Consider the following 17,542-nt stretch of genomic DNA (forward strand, 5'->3'; position numbering starts at 1 on the left):
CTGCTTGCTCACAGCAAAACAAAGGAGGTTTAAGCCCAGATCTCAGTGATCGCCTGCACGGAACACAAAGTGCTGAACGCCCATGAGTGCCATTTGCCCACCACGCTCTCCACATTGCCACCAGTAAAAATATTTCCTGGCTCATTCCCATTTTAAAATGCAAATCGTAACTAAGAAGTTGTTCCAGAACTAATATTTATAGGGCTACATGATTACTTAATTCAACAATTAAAACTAAGGCGTGTTAAGTTGAGCGTTAGGTAATTAAAGAAATGAAAAAGTCCCACACAAGGTGCCTGGCAGCCCCAGCCAAACTGCATGCACACATCTTCCCCTTTTGGCTCCAATGAACCCCACCTCAGAACAAGCCTCTACTCCGAAAAGTGAATTTTGGAAAACTGCAGCTTTTCTGAAATCTGTTCATGCACTGCGCCCTGTAAAAAGCCAGCATGATTCCTGACATTCCACTGGAAGACCAAGTTTTATCAGAGAGTATAAAGATTTGAAGTCCCCATATAATCTCACCTCCGGGTTACTGGGCCCACTTCCCTTATCAATTAACCTGTCAGCTGGCAGTCGGGCCTAATTAGTTAAATCCTTTTTTAATGAAAAGAATTTGCCTCGAGCAAAGTCTGTCAGCTCCAGAACCACTTTACAATCAGGAGCATGTCTCGGCAAAACCCATTAAATACCTGCAGAGCCCCAGACAGCAGCAGCAAACCCAACACCTCCCTTACTTCTGCAGAGACGTACCGCGTTATCTGCGCGTGTCTGCATCCCGCTGCACCTCGGTGCACCAAAAAACTGCGCTTGCTTTTGGCTCCGATGACCCTCTGCTCCTATTGCTTGAGCAGGGGAAGTTTGTACATCTGTAGCACAGCTGTGCACGGAGCAGAGGTGCTCCCTAACAAAACACCGACACTGGATTCCTCTGAAAACATCTTTCCTGAGGAATACTCAGCATGCCAACATAGGAGACGTGCTCCAGGTAGGAAAACACGTGCTCATTCCTGTGCTAATGATCCCATCGCTCCCCTCGACTTCAAAGGGCCTCCCATCACATTTGTAATCTTTTGCAAGTGTTAGCAAACAAAATTACAAGCTCTATCCTACAGGTTTCAACAAATGCCCCGCACCATCAACACAGCAACGGGCTTAAAAATAGACATAATGAGCAGCCTTGGATCTGCATAAGTGCCCTGTGGAGTTCATTAATGATTTCATTTTTGGCAAGGTACCATGTTAAATGACAGAGCATTATTAAAAACACACAGACATAGATACATGCGTTTGAAACTACATTCCTGTGAATGTTTAGGAAAAAAAAAAAAAAGCACTGCTCTGTAATTGTGGTTTGCCTTTTAAGTAAAACGATGTTAATAGCATCTAACTGTAAAACCTTCTCTCCTGAAAGCTAACCGCTGCTGTCCAAGTGCTGCCTGCATCTATAGCCCCTGCATGTGAGAAAATGGGATCTGAGATGTTACCATGGGGCTCGGCTGGACCCCGCCTCCCCAAATCCACATTAGACCATTCCAACCACATTACTCCAAGCTACACAAGTGAAGCCCAAAGCAAACTTTGGTCCCCATGCACCAACTTTTCTGCCTGTGTCACACCCAGGCCATCTGCCGTCCTCGTGTTTGTTCAAAGGGATGAGAGCAGCGGTGTGCTTTGTACAGTGTTAATTAAAAACGTAATTTCAGAGCATTAAATTGGCACGAGGTGGCTTGGACCAGCCCATGAACATGCGGCTCTGAGGGTTCTAAATCCGGCACGAACACGTCCATGCTGACTCAAAAAAGCCACTGAAGCAAAGCAGAGCGCTCTCAGGAGGGCTCGTACTGAGAAACAGCGCAGATCCGGGCTCCCTTGTAGTCTGTGGGGCACAAAGCCCCAAAACTCTGAGGGACACCTGGTCCAGCACTGAAGAATTCCCCCTGTAACCCGATGGTGACTATTCATCCGCATTGTTCTTTGAATGCTTGCAAGGGTCTTGCTTGTTCTTCATCCTCTGCTGTTCTTTACCAACATCTTTAGCACCAGAAAGCTGCAGCGTGGCTCCTGCACCAACTCACTCCGGTGGGCTTCCTCCTCCCAAACCTGACATGCACCATAAATTGCACTTCCCGAGCTCTTCTCTGACACTGCTTCTAGTTTCAAAGTTTCTTCACAACATGACATGGGTTATTACCCTGTGGTGCTCGCTGCTGAACAACCCACGGGCCGCTGCTGCTCGCACGCAGGGCTCGGCACGCTACGCACCATGCAGCCTCTGCTGAAGCTGCTGCTGTGATGAGTGCAGAGCCTGCATGGAGCACGCCAGAAAGCATGCGATGCCTGCACCTCGCATCTGCTCCCTGGGGGAAAAGGCAAGTCGAGTATAAGCAATTTCTTTCTTTTTTTAAAAGAAGCTGGAGCTGCCAGAGATGGAGTGAAATCATTTACCTTCTGCCTGTCAGAGCAAGTTATCGGCGTGCTTTTCATGTATTAAAAACATAGCCTAACAGAATATATTCACCCTATCTCCAAAGTTTAAGTTGTAGAGAGAACTTGTAGGCATGGCGATACACCACTGGTTTTATGCAGCAATCATTTTCTACGTTAAGCCAAAGGAAAGCAAGCAGCACCTCTGTTTCCAAAGAAAACGGCCAGAATCGGCTTATCATTCCTCTGAGGAACCAGCTCAAAGACAGAATCACATTCTTTGCCTCCTAGTTGTTTTCATTTGCGAATTATTTATCCACATCTGCGCAACAGAATAAACAACGAAGACGCATTAATTATGAAAGCAAACTTTTCCCTACAAATTAGACCGATCTTTTAAGCTTTGAAGCTCACTTAGCTATCTGTCTGAAAGGTTTTTTGTCGCTCCTACTTGTAACTGCTAGCAGCAAATGAACCATAAAATCTCGCAGAAAAACGCTGCCTATTCTTTGCCAAGACGACGACCATTCGCTGCGTTAGCATCTTTCTGAACAACCTCCAGGACCGCTGCGACGTTCCCTCTTCCTCTGCCTTGCCATCTATCTGCTGGCATTGACTACGCCTAGAGAGCAAGCACGGGGATCTCAGCAGGGAAGTCCTAGCCCCGTGCTGAGCTGTGGGAACGACCTGTGTGTATGTGCACCTGCACTGATGTACGTGGCTGCAGCCCCTGTCCCAGTGGGAGCCCGTGCTCCTGGGTGCTCAGTGCCACCCATCCCCGCGCTCTCCGGCTGCACTAATGTGTTCTGAAGAAGGGCGCATCCATTGGTTTTGTGTAAACTACCAGGGCAATAAAAACCATCATTAGAGACTATTTACTGGCTAATCTAATTTTTAAGTACGCACAGCCACTCGCAGCGATCAACATTTAATTAATCACAAGATCAGATGAAAAGGGGAAGATGGATCATTTCCTGGCCCACCCACAAACCCTGTCGGATGACAGCACGCGCTTGATTTTACTTTTTTTAATTCTCTCATTAAGGCTTTGTTCTCAGACACCAGCCGTTTACCTGCAGGACAATGACAGCGCCTTGGCACAGTCTGCAGAACAGCCAACGCAGTCGGCGTGCCACGTCCAGAGCTGTCACTGCCCGGAGATCTGCAGTGACACGAGCGGCTCAGAGCAGCGGTATCGTTACGGGCTCAGCACACAGGGCCCTGTGTCAGCTGCACCGTGCTGAGGGTTCGCTTCACCCAATTATTTGTTTGTCACTTGCAGAGTACTGAGCAGAGATTGTTGAGTTATTTTTGGCCCCCGATGCACTGGCAAAACATAATGAGGCCTTTAGGTGAGTAACTGTCTTGGCAGCGAGGTGCTAAGATGATGTGCTGTTGAAAGGCTGGATGGCAATTAGGTTGCTTGAATGCGATGAGATGCTGGACAGGGCATGTGAAGACAAAGCAAAGCAGCTTAACTATTAACATGCCACCCTCCCTTGAAGTTGTCAGCTAACTATTTAAGCAAGGTGCTAATTTACTACACGCTGCTTTCCCGACAAACTTAATTTTTTTTAATTCAAAAGATGTACAGACTTGTCCCGCTTGCACTTATTACCCAGCCCTTTGCAGAGAAGTGTAACAGCTTGCCAGATGATTATTATCATATGTTAATTGTATTACAGCAATTCCCGCAAGCCCCAGCTGTGGGCCTGGCTTCTACAATGTAGGGGTTGTGCAAACAGGACAAAAGATGGACCACAGACTTCTAATTTAAGATTGAGAGTCAGCATATAGGTATGGAGAGCAGATACGGAAAAAGAAACCACAGGGAAACGCAACAAGGGTCCAACAGCCCTTTTTTAGGAAGGAAAAGTAACCACAGCATGGAGAAAATTTGTGAGATATTTGCAACAATGCCCACACTGCTTCTTTGCTCTAAGGGTTGTTAACCCATTCTGCCACCAGATGTGACTGTCCAAATACAAACTCCATTATAACGAGCCAGTTACTCAAGAAGCACGGTCTTCAAAACACGTCATCGAGAGTGGTCTGCTTTAGGCACATCTGATGGAACCTCAGGATTCCCTTTGGCACGGTCAAAGAGATACACCTGGTGTTCAGTGATGGCTAGTATTGTTTCCAAGTGTGTTCTCAGATGGATGTAAGAGAACCTGGTCAGCCCCACACTTCCACGTTGCTCGGTCTGAAATACTAACAGCTCCTCACTTTCTGTCTGCACGGCAACTCTTCCCCAGATCCCAAAGACAACGAAGGCTGTGTGTTCATACAGCAACCTTAAAATCAACATTCACTTGACTGGAAGTTAGAAACACCTCGCTGCACTTCTGGTAACGAATTAAAGACCAAACTGAAGACCAAGATTATTCCTCAGTCTCTCTGGACAAAGAGGTGAGAATTCAGGAGTTCATCCCATTTCTCCCAGTCCACTCAATCAGACTGGTTCATGCTCCTGGAAGAGCGTCAGGAGCATGCGCAGTTGTGTGGGTACCTCATCCAGATGAGGTCAAAGTCAAGGGAAGAGGATTTATCAGATTGTTCTCAAAGGTATCAGAAATATGGGATCCTCGTCACGCTTCCCATTTTGGCAGTCTCACTGCCCTCCGCAACCAAGCACCCAAGGATCACCTTGGGAGATCCCTTCTCTTAAAAGCACTGCTCCCCCTGCACTACCCTGGTGTGCCAAGCAGAGCTGTTTGGTGAGTTTGGAAGCTGTGGAGCTGAGGCTGAGATTCATCACGTTGGATCACTGGCAGAGCTCCTCACTCCTCCTCCTGGAGACAGCGGGTTGTGCCCGCCACGAAGGAACTGCCAAAGTCACATTCTGGTAATTGCTTATCTCAGAAACACAAGCAAGAGAAAATAAATAAAGCTGCTACCATGGGACAGAACAAAATGGTGTTCTTTCTCTGCCTAGCAGAATCGAATCCTGTTCTACCCATGCAGCAGCCACACCTGCTGAAATCTGTGGAGGCTGTGATGTAAGAACAGCCAGTGACAAAAACCAGCAAGCAGAATCAAACTAAGGGTTTTGCTCATCTGCGTTTGATTTTTATAATGCTGTTTCTTTTAACAAATGCAGTTTAAGTGCTTATGGGACTAACAACCTAGTAAATGAACTAAGTATTAATTTGTGGCTTTATTACTCAGCAGACCTATTTCCATAAAGCCGTTTTTCTTAGGACACAACTTGCTCTGCAGCAGCTGCTTCCCATTACAAGCTGCTCAAATTACTCTGGCTCCAATTTCCAGAAGTGCCCACTGATTTGAAATACTTGGAAATGATATCAAACGGCTGTGGAGCTCAGCAGAGCTGCACCTCAGCCCTCTCCCCCATCCACAAGCAGCAGCAATGGCACTGCCCAGATAGCCCCAATCCTCCAGGCCCACACCACAAAGGTTTTGCACAAAGCCATAAAGGAACCAGGGAGCACGATGGTAACCCAACTACAAGGCAGCACAGAGGGCTGGAGAGGAAGGGGGCTTGGCTCATGCTCCAATGACTCCTGGGTAGGTCTGGGTGACCACGGCTTGGGGAGCTCCTTGGGCTGTGAGCAGGATTTAAGCAGCAGGCACGTGGCCTAAGAAAGATGTTCTAGGAAAACAATTTTGGTTAAGTACAGAAGGAAAAAAAAAAAAAGCAGCTTGTTCATACTCTCCTGGCATCTGTAAGTCAAGGCCATTAACTGGTCTAAAAGGCACTTAAATCAAGTTTATCTGCTCTTCTGTTTGCAACTTTTTAAGTACACATTTATGCTGGCTTTTTTAAACAGCTTGCTGCATGCTGCGTAACCCCCTCTCAGAAGCACACTCACTGCTCGAAGCATTGCTCAGCATGCTCCTGGCACTCGTACAGGCCAGTGCTAGTCAAATCCAGCCTGGAAATCATTTACGTTACACTAAATAATTCCATCAGCACCGAAGGATCCCTGGGTGAGGCTGTCGCTCCTCTCCAGCACGGTGCTGGGCTGCAGTCGCTGTCCCTTCCACCACACCTGCCCCGGCAGCAGTGAGCCCCTCACTCACACAGCCCAGCATGAAACCATTGCCCTTTGCTTGCTGCATTTGGTTTCTGGTGAGCCAATGAACCTACCTGGCGGAACCCAACAAATACCAGTGTGGCAGCAAGCTGGGGACAAGAGCGGGACCTGAGAGGGACAGGGAATGGGATGTGAGGACCTCTGGGCACTTACACATAAGCAGTAGGGGAAAAAAAAAAAAAAGAGGAAATAAGAGTGACTCTTGTGCGGCTTGAAGTCTCCAGGGTGTCACGGGATTTACTCCTGTGGCCCTCATCCAGCAAAGCACTTACGTAAATTCTCAGTGGTAACAAGTGTTTAAAGTCAGTCAAGCGATGAAGCATAGCACTGAACTTCTAAGTGAGGACAAATCGGGGTCTGTTTATTCTGCTCCATGAATTCTGCCCTCTTCTAGCCCTCTCTGTACCTTGAGAAGTGGCGTGGCCCTTCCTCTTCTCTTGGTCCAGCACTTGCTGAACCATTAAAAAACTAAAAGTCACCAGCTTAAAGTGTCATCCTTTGCAAGGTATCCATTGCTGCTGGATCAAGCACGCCAGTTCCCACTTGGAAGCTTTATTTCGGTCTTTCTGCCTACTCAGACAAATATTATTGCACTTAAGTCACACGTTGAAGGGTTTCTTCACATGTTCAGACTGTGTGTGTGTGTTTTTCTAAAAAGAAAACAGAAAAAAACAGCTGAGACTTGGGAAAGCAAGGGAGAGATCTGCCTGTGGTTTTCTACGCCTGTTCCCACACTCCGGAAAACAATGACTAATTCAAAGAGCTCCATTGACTCCTGTGGGCAGTCTGCGTGATAAAATAATATCATACTTTGTGGGATCGTGTTACGTAGAGAAACATCTAAAGTATGTCGGCGCTGCAATGAAGGCGTTCTTGTTTGGGGGACAGTCGAAAATGGGAAGAGAAAGGTCTGTTTGCTCTCATTTTTGAAGCAGCTATGAAGACTTGTAAAAAACAAAAAAAAAAAGGAGAAAAAAAGCACAATTCATAGAGCTGTCCCCGTGAAAACTCCTACTGGCATCGAGTGGCAAGCCTGATGCATAGCTGTAGGATGTGAGATGCTTTGGAGAGCTTTTGGTTTGTTTTTTTACATTAGCAGCAGTTGGATGGAAGACGTTCAGAGGAGGAGGTGTGACATGGTGCCAGCGAGGAGACGTCAGATCCCACAGACAGGCGGGCAGAGGTCAGCAGCACAGCCCGAGCACCGCCCGCGTGCACCACACACCAAGCACCTTGGTCTTCAACAGATCTTCAGACGCTTGCAATATACATGGGACGACAGCTAGAGACGAACCATCCTTTCTGAAGGCAGCATTAATTTATGGCCGCTTCCTACTCTTGCTTTGGTAACTGAGGCAAGCACGTATCAACATCCAACTCATTGATAAGAGAGATGGGGGAACCAATTAACGCTGCTTGGCGTTATCGGAGCCCATGCAGGCACTGCGTCAGCACGCTGGGTGGCACAGGCAGCACGGCTGGGAGCAGCCAGGCTGCAGGGACAGCACGGCTGGGGCAGTTGCATCTGAACCTGATGTCTCCGCTTCCGCAGAAAGCGACATTGCTGCGCTTTTCCAATTGAAACACAACGTATTGGATAAGATAACAGATGCCTGGCAAAGCACATTTAAGTTACGTACCGGAAAGAAGAGGAGGGGAAAAGCCTTGTATCAACAGCAAAACAATACAGCTTTATCTAATCTCAGCGACTTACTGCTGCTTGTCTGTGTGTGTGTGTTTTACCGACAAAATAAAATAAATTGAATCAGCTCACACACGATAACATGCTCTTTCCTACCTCATACTAATTGCTTGGCTAATTGATGTTTGTTGAACTTTCTCCATTTCATTGAGTGATTAGGTACAAAGCTAACAGTTGACATCTGTAGGCGCTTAACTGGCGTCTGTAATTACTGTTAATGTTAAATAATTGTTACTTAATTGGAGTGGTAACTGACTGAATGGAATCCAGATTGTGAAGCAAAAAGAGACTTAGTTAAATAAACATACATTTTCAGAGAAAACAACATTTTATTGCAGGGGAGAGAATAGGAGTGGGCCAGATACAGGAGGTCTGCAGGATGCCCCATTTATGAAACCTCATGCCAGGCTGCAGCCTGGACTCCGCTCATCGGGAGGTATGTCGAGGCAGGAGCCTCGTCAGCAAGCTACTCTTATCCTTAAGAAGTTTTCCACCTTATTTTGAATTGATTACCACTGGTTATTTTGCAGCCCAAAGCCGATAAGCCTTTTCCAAGAAAATCAAATACAGTTTAAGCTGTAAAACAAATACTTTCTCCAGAATAGACACAATTATGCGTTAGTAAATATTGTCATTTTGCTGACACTGGAATCATTTGACTTTGCTAAAACCAACAGCTTGAAAAGAACTTAAAGGAATACAATCACCACCTGAGACCGAAGGGTACTTGATACAAGTTCAAGTGGCTGAAGTTTCCCAGAACACTGCTGTCAACTGCCTCTTCCAGTTATTTTGGTTAAGAAACAGCCAAGCCTACAGCCTGGTTATTTTATGGTTCAGTTTAGTTCTGAATGATTAATTTAGAAGCCTTGGTAGATTCCTGCGTTGTAAGACTGTCAGCTTCAGCATTAAGAATCAGAAGGGTTTTGGAAGAGGTTCTCTCCTTCACTGTCCTTTTGGGCACTCTAGGGTCACATTACAGGGACCTTTTCCTGCAGCTACAGAATTGCCATTACATTCCCACAGCACTGGCAGCCCCACCTGACTGCGTTCTGCAGCCAAAACCCCTGCAGCAGGTAAAGGAGTGGGCACAGAAAGCACACTGATAGGCAGGAGAGGTTTGTGCACAGGAGATGCAGCCGTAAGGGAAGTTATGCAACAAATTCCTTGCTCAGATAAAGCCTTCGTGGAACAGAAATAACTGCCTTGCTCTTTTGTGCACTAGAACAAAGGACTGTCTCAAGACAGGCATTGACTTTTGTCTGCCTGACTTGCAAGCTACCGTGAAGCGATGCAACATTTCTTCTAATCTAACTCGCTGGTACAAGAAACCCGAGGTCCTCAAAACAGGAGGCTTTTCACAGAGCTCAATCCCTTGCTAATGAGACACTGAACATTCACATGGAAAATAAAGAGAAGCCATCTGAAACCCAAGAAAGAGGGTAACTGAGCGATCCAAAGCCACCAGCACAGCCTCCACTGGAAAGCAAGGACACACCACATCAGGGCACCATTTTGCGAGGGCAGCCATTGCAACAGCCACAAAAAGAGAAGCCTGTTGGAGTGTGCCAGTGACTCAACAGTCCCTGAGGTCTGCCAGCCAATGCGTGGGCTTCCACAGCACTGGCACCAGTCCAGAGCCCCAAACACAATCTGGGATGAAGCGGCTCGGTGAGAAGACCCAGCAGCCCCCCAAAAGTCAGAAGCTAAGGATGTATATACCAAGTGACCTGGGATGTTAGGGAGGTTCCCGTGGGCTCCTGGAAAGGAGGAAGGAAGCAGTAGTCAGTGCTCTGGCACAGTGGTCGTGTTAATGCGGCACTGCACTGCCTGTGTAGCAGCAGACCCAGATAGATTCCCGGCGGGCTGCTGTGGGACTGGCTGGCTGAGGGCGAGCGCTCCTCCACAGCCGAGAACCTCCTGTGGATTAGACCAACAAGGGGAAGCACATGCCAGCTTCAGCTCCCTGCTTGTTTACAGAAACAGATGTTGCAGAAGATCCTCAAGACATGATTCACCAAAGAAAGATGAGGGGAAAAAAAAACAATACGTCTGTTTTTCCAGGGGAGGATATTGCTGTAGAACCACCTAAAAGCCAGGGCTTGATCCGACTGGTATTGCAGCCACCAGTGAGGACGAGTAACCCAGACGCCTTGATCTACCTCCAGCTGAGAATATAAATATTTCCCTGACAGCTGGTGGTGCCGCGAAGCAGAAGGATTCATAAAGTTTACATGAACATCCTGTAAACAATTTGAACATAAAAAGCTGTAACAGCCCAATTGTGTTCCTGATCAAAGGCAAACTTCAATATACAGCACAAATGAAACTTCATCACTCTGGGACTCATTTCTCCCTCCAGGAAAAGCTGTTTTCCAAGGGTACGTAGGAGGGACTTAACATAAATTAAATACGCAGCAGTAGTAGGAGCTGCCTGCTCTACATCTTCAGATGTGTCTGTTTAAATTATTAAAAGATAATGGAATTTAATTATGCTGGAAAGACACGCTACAAAAATTCATGAACAAAAGCCTGTATTTTGGCCAGGATTAATAGTGTTAAGGTTGACGCTCTCAGATGGTAAGGAGAAGTTATGCTCTTCCAAAGACTCCAAGCAGCAATTCTGAAGCTGCAAGGCACAGCCTGCACGGCACGGAGGGCTGCTGCAGATGAGTGATGAGCTCCTCTTCCATTCCTCCTCCATGGAGAGATTATAGGGTGCTTACCTCCCAGCACAGCCACTAGATTTCAGTGGGAATCATTTTCCTAGATAATTTTAAGCTCTGCAACATAACAAATTCCCGCTCAGGCTCACAACCAGGGACTGCTCATTTCAGCAACAGCCACAGAGACTGCTGCCCTGGGGACTAAGCCACATCCCTCTCCAGTCCCCAGCTCTGCTTCAGACCCAGTGCAGGGCTGGGAACCTCAGGGAGCACTGGCAGCAAAGAGCTGTCGGGATCCCCCCAGCCCTCCCAAACATGGCACCACTCTGCTGCCACACAAACCCCAGCCCTGAGGGGCCTCAGTGCCCACAGAACATCCCGAAACTCGAAAGTCTCATTTCCCCATTGAGCTCTAAGGGCAGCTAGCTCCTAAGCGGATGACAGGAGACTTCTCTTTGATGGGTTTCCTCCCCGTCTTCAAAGAAGGTTTAGGGAGGGAATATTAACTTTGTCCTGGATTTTTTAATTATTACTGTTTCTGTTTCTGGAAGCGACTAGTTCCCATTACACATCCAAAACAATCCCACACACCTTGAGCTTCATCTCATCGTTAGCCCCTATGTCCACAACTGAATGACAGAAACCTAACACCCTTCAGGATTTTTACCCACTTTGTGAATACATCGATTCTGTAATTCCTGCTACCTCAGCTGTAAAGAATTCTGCAAAAATAGAAGTGGCAAGATAAAAAGCATGTGTGAAACACAGGGAGCTGAGGGATGCTGGGCAGGCCAGCTCTGGACAGGAGGGTTGGCACACTTGTCAGTCCAGGCCCTCCCAGCCTGCCCTCCCAGCCAGGAGCTTTGAAGGTTTCATCATGATTTACCCAATGCAAACCTGACCCTTTCTGACGAGCGACTTTTATTGCTTCTGGCAAAAGCAGCCACGGACAGCAGAGGGGAAGAACTGGCTTCGAAGCAAACAGGCTGAATTGCAGGGAGAGAACTTGAACTTGGAATATATCAAACTGACAGCGCCCGGGCAGTCGTCAACCGTCCCCAGGGCAGGATCTCGGAGAAAGCAACAGCCCCACGACAACTGGAGAGCCCCTGCACCTGGCTGCAAGCAATTATTGACATTATCCCCAGCCAGGGATCTTTTGGGGGACTCTTTTCCTGATATTTAGCAGTTTGAATGCTAATCCCCTTAACAAAACTGTTCCCAATGCTTTTTCCGCCCCCTTTCCCCTTAATCTCTTTCTCCCAGTGGAAAAAAAAAAAAAAAGGAAAATAAAAAGAGAATACCAGTCAGCCTGGTTTGGCCGCACCTGGATTTGCATTGATTCTCCCCTTGTCATTCATGTTACCAACAGGAATTAGCATATGGCTTTAAGGGGAAACTCAGGAGGAGAAAAGAAAGCCGCCATTTTGATGGAAATAAGGGGCAAAGGAATAATCTACCATCAACTAAAAAGCTTATTTGTGTACGGTTTCTCAAGCAAAGCTTAGAAAAGCCTATGTTGATTTTAGGCTACACAAAGAAATCCTAATCCTTTCAAGGGAACTAAATCACCAAAGAAAAGTACCTCGAAAGAAAAGGCTCCCTGTCAAGCATGGGTACTCACAACCAAATAGATGCCACGAATCAACCTGGGTAAGTAAACAGTAATCGGGCTGTGGGAAATGTGCTGGGTCCGAACTGGGAAGGGGAGGAAGAGCAGAGGACCCCCCCTCCTCACCAGGCCCTGCTGCAGCCAACTCCCTGCATTCTGATGTGGTCACAAGCAGTGTGGGTCACCCAAACATGTGACTCTTCCTTATCTTTTTTTTTTGGCTGTGGAGGGGCTGGGGGCAAGTCATGTATTCAATTAAAGCAAATGGATCTATCAGCTCGCCAAGAGAGATCGCCCAGTTAGGCCACCGAGGTCATCCATCCACACAGGGCTCCCAGAGGATGGGAGTACACAAAAAACCAGCAACACGGATCCGTAACGCCATTAAATACGATCCAACAACAGCAGCAGGCCTCCGAAGCGACGGTGCATCGGCATGGGAATCTCAAATCTAACAGTGTCACAGGCTCATCCCCAATTAAACCGCTTTGTGGGATTAAAACACACAGAATAACACCAGGACGGCCCACTGGAATGACAAACCCAACCCAACGCGAAGCCAGCCTACACCCGGCCAACAAAAGAAACCTGAACACCAAACTCAAATCTCTGTTTTCTAACTGAGACTGACTCAAATGTTCCAAAAACCACACTAAGCTGAAGCGCTGCGGGTCTGCAGCCCCATTTACCGGGCAATCATTACACACTGCCACTGAGAAGCAGGACAGTGGGTGAAAAACAGAAAGAGCTGATGCATTTCGAAGGCTTTGAATTATACACAGAGGCACAACTCATGTCTGGAAGCTGCTCCCTCAGCCCTCCTTGCAAAAAAAAACCCCAAACGCTGCAATAAATAAAGGGATAAATAAATAAATACATCCCCACAGCCTTTCTAATGACGCTGCTTCAGGACAAGCTCCGCACAGAAGCTCGCTGGCACTGATTTAGGGCGAGTTTTCCCTTAATGTACTGTTATATCATTAGCCACTCTCTCTTTAGATTGCTGTTTGGAGGAAATTAATGGGATACTGAATATTTAAATGTGGCCCTCTATATCATTTATTAACTCTACAGAAAGCACACAGCACAGCAAGCCATGGTTTATGACTATTATCCTGTGAATACTAAACGCTGGCTGGTTATTACTGTCAGCAGTGCAAATTGGCTATTCATAATTCCATGTCTATCACGGAGCTGATGAGTAACAATCAAGTTAAAACATTTTGAAAACTCTTACAGTTATTTAAATGAGCTTAAATTAAAGCCATTTGTAAAATAAACTATTCCCTAATATTGTTATTTAAATTAATTCTGACCTGGCAGGCACTGCATTATTTAAAGCCTTTATTTTATATTGCTTAAGCAAAGCAATTATCAAGCACACAGAACACGTCTGAAACCAAGAGAAACATAAAAAGCACTAACAAGCTGATGGCAACATCTCTGCGAGACAAGTTACATTTCATCCCCATTGAAACAGCCATGAAAAGAAACGCATGGGGGGGGAAAAAAATACATTGGTGATGCGAATTGCAGTCTTACCTTTATTTGTAACAGCGTTGAACAGTTTTTCAGAGCTGGCATCAGATGCCTGAAAGAGCAATAAAAAAAAAAAAAAAGAAAGAAAAAAAAAAAGAAGTTACGTTTTCTTCAAGTGATGCATTTCAAAGGCACGGCGCTACACGGATACACGCGCGGAGATGTGTACATATTTCAGAGAAACAAATCAGGTGACAAAACCGAGGAGCGGGTGGAAGCCGCGGGCTCCGAAGGGAACGTCCATGAGGTGGTGCTATTTGGCTGTGCTTCGCCGCCCTGCAGTGCAGATATTTCTTTGGAAAGATTGAATTTAATAAAAAAAAATACACATATATGTATTTATTCCCATGCATCAGCCGCACACAAACTGCATTTTTGTACCGTAATTATCCACTGCATTCTGATACTGATTTCGCAACCGGTAAGAGCCATGATTTTGTGGGACACAGCCCAGCTTTGGGGATTTGCAGAATTGCTGGTGCCTAAATTAAAATTTTTAAGTATTTTTGGAGACCCCAACTGCGCCAACCATTTGATTTTTGGTACTTCTAAAGCAGCGCTGACAACTTAGGCTGGCAATCTCATCAGCTGCTCTTAGGTGCTGTCTGAAAAAGAAAGCCACTGTTAGATTTAGCACGCTGTGCATTTCCACACAGGGTTTCTCTCCGTGAAAGTAATTGATTCTTGACACCGCGCTCTGCTCAAACCAATGGTCCTTTCTGTTTCTCATCAAGCCACCTTTATCTAGGGGAGGACTTTCCTCCCAGCCTTGTCCACTCCAGCTGTTCTGCAAGCACGACGGCTCGTCCTTCGCCCTGCTGTTACACAAGACCCATTTTTAAGTTTCACACCAAAATGCTGAGCTCCCCTTTTCAAAAACTTAATGGGAAAGGGAACACTGCAAGCTTTGGTTTCAGACACCCCGAATGCAGGAGTGGGAATCACTACGTTCATGCATCTGTGTGCATGTGGTGCACACACAGATGCAAACTCATGTACACCCCTCACGCCTAGAGCTGCTCAGTTTTGAACTCTATCTTGGACGCAGCCCCGCTGACAGGGAGTCTGCTTGGTGAAAATACACGGGAATAATGGTGCCCAGCAACAAAACCATGCCAACAGGGGAAAATGTAACTCTCGAGGAAGACTGCAGTCTTCTGGAAGAAACTGTTGGCTCAAATAATTAAAAACCACTCTCTATTTGAAAAGCAGGCTTTAATTTTTGGTTGAAGGGAAGGAATTTCTGAACTCAAAATCAGAGAAAAACCATCCAGACAGGCAACGCACAGGAGGAAACTCGCGTGCCCAAGAACTTGGGCGTGGAACGACCGACCGATAAATGAGCAGATGCAGCTGAGAGTGTAACAGGGCACGGCAATAATCTGCCTGCCCTCAAGTCAACAACATATAAGATTTCCACAATTAACTGCAAAAAATGGCTGCGCTCTTTCTCAGACTTCCAGACAGATTTTAGATGACTGCTGGCTTATTTAAAAGCTGGGCTGGTGCGTTTCTTCCCGATTAAATACCTTGTAAACACTGGATTTATTACCCAGTGATGGATTTATTATCCAGCGACGAGTTTCCTTAAATTAATGAAAATATGTGAATAATGCACCAATTGAAGAGACCGAGAAAGCCATGTGCTTTAAAGAGCAGTCCAGCGTTAGTCCAGCCAACTAAGCGATGCTCAGAGCTTTCAGCACCGCGCGGATCCGGGGAATAATGACCGTTTCCAGCGAATTTCATCTGCTGTTGCCTTTTTAAATGCAGCTTCTCTCTGAAGTCAAAAACTCCCCAAACCATTCTTTCTTTTCAGAAAATCTGTCGTGGAGGAAAGAAGGAAAAGAAGAACAAACTGAAAAAAAAAAAAAAAAACAAAACCCAACCTCTTATAGTTTCAAGTGTTACTTTATTTTACTGTTTCTAAATTAAACAGCATAAGGAAGCTGTAAGTTTCCCATTTACTTCATTTTTCCAAACACCAAAATGAGGGGGAAAAATATCATTTACGTATTTTCAAAGGGGTTTCCTCCAACGCCAGCAATAAACCAAGCGTTTGCTCTTCAGCTCTGACTTTCCAGGAGAAATCCTGCCGGTCCTATCGCATAAAGCGCTGAGAACACCGCTGTGAAACGTGGAAGTGGCACTTCTCGGACGTAGCACGGTGCACAAAGCGCTCCGCGTGAGCATCTCTTGCGAGCAGATCGGGAGGCGATTATCAGCCCAAGGCGCACACACGAAGGGAATCATCTCACGCAGACAAAGCTTGTCCAGGAGCAAACCCCATTTTGCATTGCTGACCACACGCTACCGAGCGGAGCAGCAACTTGAAGCAAGAGCACGGCCGGGCTGACCGTGCAAACAACCACAAACCGCCCCACCAGCTTCAACCCTGAGCTGGAACTTTGCCTTTTGCCACTACTTTTATATTTTATTTTAAATATGAAAGAGAGATCAGGCTTACGCACAACTACTACAGCAGCAGAGGCGATCTCTGCCAGCAGACGAGCGCAGCATCCCTCCCGATGAAACCAGCGTTCCTGTGCCCAGGCACTCGCACCGCGCAACAATACCAAGGGGGCAAAAAAAAAAAAAAAAAAAAAAAAAGCCACGCGAATGGAAACAGAAAGGAACAAGAAAACAAAACTCGGCACTAACGCAAGAGGAGCACGCAACGCCCTCGCAGCGCCGACCTAAAATCTCCTCCGCATCGCCAAGCGGCCGCTCAGACCGCCAGCATCTCCGTGCCGGGGGCGGCGGGGCCGAAGCGGGACGCTCCGTGCGCGGGGAGCAGAGCGCGGCGATTCCCCCCACCCCCCCGCCCGCCCCGCGCTGCCGCCCGGGTCCCGCCGGAGCCGCCCCGGTGCGGGCACCCCCACCCCGGTACCAGCGCTGCTCGATCCTCATCGGCGCGAAATAAAAGAGCTCAGCAAGCTCTGAGCTCCCGACACAAATAAATAAATAAATAAACGGACAAACAGAAAGGAGGGGAAAAAAAAAAAACAAAACAAAGGTTAAGACCCGAGGAACGTTTCCCCACCGCAGGACCGCGCTGTCACTCCCGCGGACGCAACGCTTCCCCTCCCCGGCGCGGCGTTACCTGCGGGCGCGGGGCGAAGCGGGGCCGCCGGCCCCGGACTCATGGCGGTGCGGGAGGGGCGCGCGTGTGCGCCGGGCAACTCCGATCCAGAGCGGCTCGCCGAGTCCCGCGGCGATACCCCAACTAATCCTTCAGAGCCGGCGGGCAGCGCCGGGCCGCCCGGCGGGCATCCTCGGGGCGGCGGAGCCCCGCTGAGCCGATCCCGGAGCCGAGCGGCAGCGCGCGGGCAGCGGCGGGCGCTATCGGGGCGCCAGGACAAAGGAACGCATGTGCGGCTCCGGCGGCCCCGCGCCTCCGGCTCCGGGCGCAGCTCCGTCCGCGGGGCCCAGCTCCGGGCTGGCGCGGCTCCTCCCGCGGCCGGGTGGGATTTTGTTTTATTTTTTTTGTCTTCTGTTTGGTCTTTTTTGTTTGGTTGGTTTTTTTTTTTTTTTT

General features: G+C 47.5%; 1 protein-coding gene across 6 annotated transcripts in view; it reads right to left on the reverse strand.

Moving 5' to 3' along the window:
• Nucleotides 1-17,542, reverse strand: part of AUTS2 (AUTS2, activator of transcription and developmental regulator) — a 670,249-nt gene that overhangs the window by 52,688 nt on the left and 600,019 nt on the right. For all 6 annotated transcript variants that reach the window (XM_021416123.1, XM_021416122.1, XM_021416128.1 and 3 more), the window contains exon 6: nt 14,011-14,059. In XM_021416123.1, the coding sequence (XP_021271798.1) occupies nt 14,011-14,059 (49 nt within the window). The remainder of the gene's footprint in view (nt 1-14,010; nt 14,060-17,542) is intronic.

Source organism: Numida meleagris, chromosome 18, assembly GCF_002078875.1.
Source record: "Numida meleagris isolate 19003 breed g44 Domestic line chromosome 18, NumMel1.0, whole genome shotgun sequence".
NCBI classification, from domain to species: domain Eukaryota; kingdom Metazoa; phylum Chordata; class Aves; order Galliformes; family Numididae; genus Numida; species Numida meleagris.